Source organism: Teleopsis dalmanni, chromosome 2 (assembly GCF_002237135.1).
Source record: "Teleopsis dalmanni isolate 2A chromosome 2, ASM223713v2, whole genome shotgun sequence".
Taxonomy (NCBI): domain Eukaryota; kingdom Metazoa; phylum Arthropoda; class Insecta; order Diptera; family Diopsidae; genus Teleopsis; species Teleopsis dalmanni.
The window spans coordinates 235,696,491-235,701,935 of NC_051847.1; the positions used below are offsets into that span (position 1 = coordinate 235,696,491).

The 5,445-nt window shown below is 29.4% G+C and overlaps 1 protein-coding gene across 1 annotated transcript; it reads right to left on the minus strand.

Moving 5' to 3' along the window:
• Window positions 1-3,495: 3,495 nt before the first annotated feature.
• Window positions 3,496-5,088, minus strand: LOC119684686 (23 kDa integral membrane protein-like). Its single transcript, XM_038098785.1, has 3 exons — window positions 4,724-5,088; window positions 4,455-4,649; window positions 3,496-4,309 (listed from the first exon to the last, which is right to left on the minus strand). Exons 1-3 carry the CDS (start codon window positions 4,982-4,984, stop codon window positions 4,238-4,240), a joined length of 528 nt encoding a protein of 175 aa, XP_037954713.1. The 5' UTR covers window positions 4,985-5,088; the 3' UTR covers window positions 3,496-4,237.
• Between the last annotated feature and the right edge of the window lie 357 nt (window positions 5,089-5,445).

A 5,445-nucleotide genomic window follows, 5' to 3' on the forward strand; every position in this document is an offset into this window, starting at 1 on the left:
CAAATGTCATACACAAATGCAATCTTTACATATATTAAAATAAATATATTGGGTGTAAAACACCTAACTCAGTATATTAAACTCTAATGATGAAAGTTATGTAGCATATAAATTTATTAAACAGTATGCGAATTACTGTTTACCTCGTTTAGATCAGCACGAGATGATATCAATGTCTATTGAAAAAAAAATAATTCTCACTCAGTTTAATGCATTTTTATTATACTTTCTTTCTTTCTTTCAATGGAGTCAAAGGAATTGATATAGTTTAATAATTTCGTTAGATGAAAAGATTGCTTACTAGTACAAGCCAGTAGTATCTTAAACTGTAATTATAGAAAATTCTAAGATAAAAGATGTAATATTAAATTCTAATTCCATTTATTACATGGTATTTCTATTTATTTTATTTTAATTTTTTCGTTTTTTTTTGTTTTAAGGAAATATTAATATAACAACTGAAAAGTCAATCGAAATTTAATAATTTAGGAGTTATATTTCATCGCAACTCCTTTTTCTCTTTTGTTAAAGATAGTATATTCTTATATTTCCACACTCGTTGCAGGTTTTCTTAAAATGTGGCTGGTACAATCCTAAACGAGATTAGAATATTGAGACTATTCATTAACTGTGAATGGAGACTTTCATGGAACATGGGCATAAATTGCCATTTACAACTTATGTGACGTAGAAACAACTTATTCTTTATATATGTATAAAGAGAAAACTCCTTTACGGGTACTCATACTTAAAAGATCTCTTTTTCTAATAAAATTTCTTTTTACTCATATTATTTTAAATGAAAATAAAATTAAACTCACGCTCAAATAGCTACGTTTAGTTGACACAAGTAGCAACTCTCTTAAAAGCCATGAAGATCAGTGCATGTAGGAATGGATTAAGCACTTGTTATATCTCGCCAGTGAAAGAGTTAATTCGTTAGGAGATTAAAACGGATAAAAAATTATTGGGATTTCTAAACCAAACAGCTGAAAAAGTGAGATTACAACGAGTTATAGGACTACATACCTCTTGTGATTGGGACTGTCTTTAAGATAATAATAACACCGCTACCGTTCAAAAACTTTGGTTCGATGGAAAATATATTAACGATTTGATGTAATTATCATGCTGTATTTTAAATTCTATGGATTTTTTTTAATTCTATATATTAAGTTTAAGAATAGATTCATTATCTTAATTAATGTGTGTATTTCATTTATAAATATGTGTATATCACAATATACTTAAATGGTACTAACTGCCAGCTAATATCAGGTCATTATGAATATTTAGGGCTTAACAAGCGAATAATAGTTGACGACAAAAAAAATCATTGACATAGAAATCAATTTTTCAAGGGTGTACAAATAAAAGTTGAATATTAGTAATGTTTTCTAATGTCCTGTCAAAAATAGCTTTATTTCTTGTAGAGCTTTGGGGGCCCTTTGAGTTGTGGGTAATTGTGGGTGCAAAATAAAAAAAAATTCAATTGCGGTAACCATAAGGCCTAATATGAAACTAGGTCACAACGAATGCCCATTAAGGGTAAGTAAATTATGTCCAACTCCTTAATATGAAAAGGTGAAAAGTGATTTTTATTCGATATTAATATTGGGTATTAAGGATTTAGTTAAGATAATCACAGTTGATTTAAACTTTTTGGAATGAATTAGAATTTGCATACATATATTTCTATGAGATAGACAATTACATACTTTCATTTCCAAAACGAAGAAAATACACCCCTATAGAAGTCATACAAGAATAAGTTCATTGATATTACTGATTTGAGTTAATCATTTAATTGCTTGAAGGAGACCAAAATGTTTAAAAAGATTTATTATGATTCCATGGCAGTGTTTTAAAGTACCCTACCTGATTATTAAAATTTTTTTTATAGAAATACGTCTATTCTAAACCGGATATTCAGAATGCGGGCGTTAAGAATAGTAAAGTCTGCTCTAGCAAGATGTTCATGCCATTTAGTAGTGTTTATAAACAAGTGGAAGGAAAGTAGGCCGAGTCACTTCTATAACCTTAACTTACAAAAAGAATGTTGCGAATCAGTGAGAGTTAGACATAAAGTTAGCATAAATATACGGAACAAGATTTAAATCTAATTTAGTTCCAGATTTTGTGATCTTTATGCATAAATGATACGAAACAACTGATTGGGCTTAAGTTTATGTAGTGAGATATTGGAATTAAAATATTCTTATATTAAAATATTAGAACCCTAAGCGGCTAGGTTTATGCTCCGGTAGTACCTGTCTTTACAGATACCCAAGTCCCGTTCGTTGCCCCCATACAAACTGAACAAAGTGAATTTATGTTTGACTATAACAACCACAATCACATATGGACTTAATTATGTTGAATAGATTTTAATTTGGAATTCTATTCACAAATCTTCGCAATATCAACGTGCGTGAAGAATTCCAATTAAGTACATTGCAATTCTTTTTCCAGCAGTTCATAACTACCCGATATTTTGCTAGTGTTGTTTGGAAATTCAAAGCATTGAGCTTTTAAAGAGAGAAGCACAGACAACTTACGTAGAAATGTCCAACATCAAACATTAAATCGGGAGCAATTTTAAAAATTCAAAAAACAGCATTTCTTCTACCCAAAGTTCATCTTTCAAACACATATCATCATAATGGTCTCTTAGTAGTTAGTAGATATCCCATTTTATATGGTTAATTTTATATGTAGAAGAGCTTTACAGTCTTACTCTCTCTCTCTCTTTCTCTCTCTCTCTCTTGCTCACTCTCTCTCTCTTTCTTTATCTCTCTTTTGCTCTCTTTCTCTCTCTCTTTTTCTTTCTCTCTCTCTCTGTCCCTGTGTACTTTGATTTGTAGTCACGGTTGCCACTTGAAAATTTTTTTCTGTACCAAAATTGGTTTAAAAAGGTACCATTTCTGTAAAAAAGGTCCAAAATTTTTCTATTGTCTTTTTATAAGAAAATACAATTTATATAAAATGTACAAAAAGTATAAAACAATACAATATCCACAATAAAGTTGGGTCGCCGAAAATGTACCATTTTTTGAACATGAGTACCAGAGTACCAAACGGAAAAAAAAGTACCAATTTTGGTACTAAAGTACCATAAGTGGCAACCGTGTTTGTAGTGTACATATGAATGAAGATATATTGTAGATTGGATTTCGATCAAACGGTCAAAATTTTTGTGGACATTTATTTTATATGGCGTGGAACCTTTTGTTATATATACTAGTTGTTCTCGATACAACTAGACTTAATAATTTTATTGAATAATTTTACTACTCTGGTCTTCCTAAATCAATAGCAAACAAAACGAAAATTGTTTTTTTATATTTCATTTTTACTACATTATTCTTTTGTGTAATTTTACTTAAAAACACTATAACAGCCTATAATTTAAAGCAAACCTTTTAAAACCTGGTTCTAACAACACATTTACTAAACTTATTCGAAAGTAGGAAAATGTAATTTGAAACACATATGTCCTGTTTGTAATAATAGTTTAATGGTATCTTCAATTTATTAAATATTTTGGAAAAGTTTACATTATGTTTAAGGTATAAAGGAGATTCAAAATATAAAAACGTCTACATATTTTTTTTTTTCGTTTGTGTCCTAACAATCAAATATTTGGGTCATAATATTATTTAACATATTACAACATTTAGTAGAAAATACTTGTACACATATAATTTATATATATATATAATATCAATAATAATATAGTAAATAAATTGTATATAAACATTTATAAATGAAGTTTCTGTAAGGATTAACATTATTATTGTTCGTTAATATGGAATATGTAATATTCCTTACATTAATTTATATTCGATGTTATGCACTCGTAGTACACACTTAATTTTTAATATATATTTTTTTTTAATTATTTATGCATGATTGTTTGGTAAAGTAAAGTTACAAAAGAATTGTTAAAATACATTATAAATTATTATTTGTTGACTTTTAATTTAGTGTGCATTTATTTTAAGGATAAGGACTTGGTTTTTCCTTTAACAATTTAGAAATTTTATTTCTTTGTATAAACTAACAATGTTTTAAAATTTCCTGCACTATAGCTTAAAAATATTTCATTTGTATTAAATTTTTGTATCGAATTTTCTTCTTATTTGTTATTATTATTTTTTATAATTATTTTATGTGCGTTACGACAAAATTACAAAAAATGAGAATGGCTTTTTATTTGGATTCGATTTGAGTATTCTTAATAGACGTTTCGTCGTTTGTAGTTGCGCACATTATTAGCCAAGCAACAGGCGAAAATGAAGCCAACAAGCTGAAAGGACATAAATAAATTCATTAACAACGAAATTAATCAAATCAAAAATGTATGTTATTCACATTGATTTCAATTCAAGGACTACACGCTTGACAGAAGCTCAATAAAACAACAACAAATAGAATATTTTATTTACACTTACCTCAACTACAATAAGGCCCAAGCCAACGTGTCTAGCGAGGTCAGTACTGCCAGACATAAATTCTTGGAATTTGCTGCGACAACCACCGTAGACGTTAAGTGGATTAAGGCAGTTTCCTCCCTCACAACAACTTTTTGGTACATTTGGCAGATTAGTAATATAGTCAGTTATGCCATTCTTACCGCAGCAGTGTAACTAAATATTAAAAAAAAATGGAATATAATTACCATCAAAATCATACAACCACAAAATATTTTAAAATATCTTACCGATTTTTGTATAGCATCAAATATTCCATTTTCACGAGAGTCTTGTTCCCAAGCTTTGTCGATAACATCACCCATGGCATCTAAAAATTTATCCTTATTCGTGAACAACAATACGATGATAGTTAACTGCAGTAATAACAAAATCAATAAGAAGACAGCATAGGTCATTGTCATGAAGACAGATTCACGTATTGCACCACAGCAGCCAAGGAAGGATATGAACACAACAATTGAGGAAATTGTTATCAGACCTATTGGCATAATAGCCTGCGGTGGGAAACCAGTTTGTCCATCGACGACAATAGTACCAATACTATTGAGTATAAGAACTCCATAAACAATACCCAATATGCCAACCAGCTAAAAATAAAAAATTCAAAATTTTAATCAACTTTTATACGTATAATAAAATGCTTAATAAGTAAAAAGAAAATAAAAAGTCTATCGGATTTAAGGATTAATAGTTAGTGGTTCCAAGAACGGCCGGGTCTACGTCCCGGAGCCACTCGTCAAAGACGACCAAGTGCCGTTCGACCACCCCCAAAGGGACTACACAAGCAGGTCCCGGCGGGTTACAACAACAACATTAATAGTTAGTAACTTCGATGTAGTCAATAAGAATGCATTTCAATAGATCAAAATTGAGATAATACCTACATTAGACAATAAATAAATAGAGAGTTTCTAAAAAGTAGTGAACCACAACAATCAATTAAATTTTT

What these genes read in the sequence shown, in the direction of transcription:
- LOC119684686 (XM_038098785.1), bottom strand. Translation starts at nt 4,984, where the DNA reads ATGCCAATAGGTCTGATAACAATTTCCTCAATTGTTGTGTTCATATCC. An exon ending in TTGATGCTATACAAAAATCG is followed by an intron (nt 4,650 to 4,723) that starts GTAAGATATTTT and finishes TTTAATATTTAG; the next exon opens with TTACACTGCTGCGGTAAGAA. An exon ending in TGGGCCTTATTGTAGTTGAG is followed by an intron (nt 4,310 to 4,454) that starts GTAAGTGTAAAT and finishes ATGTCCTTTCAG; the next exon opens with CTTGTTGGCTTCATTTTCGC.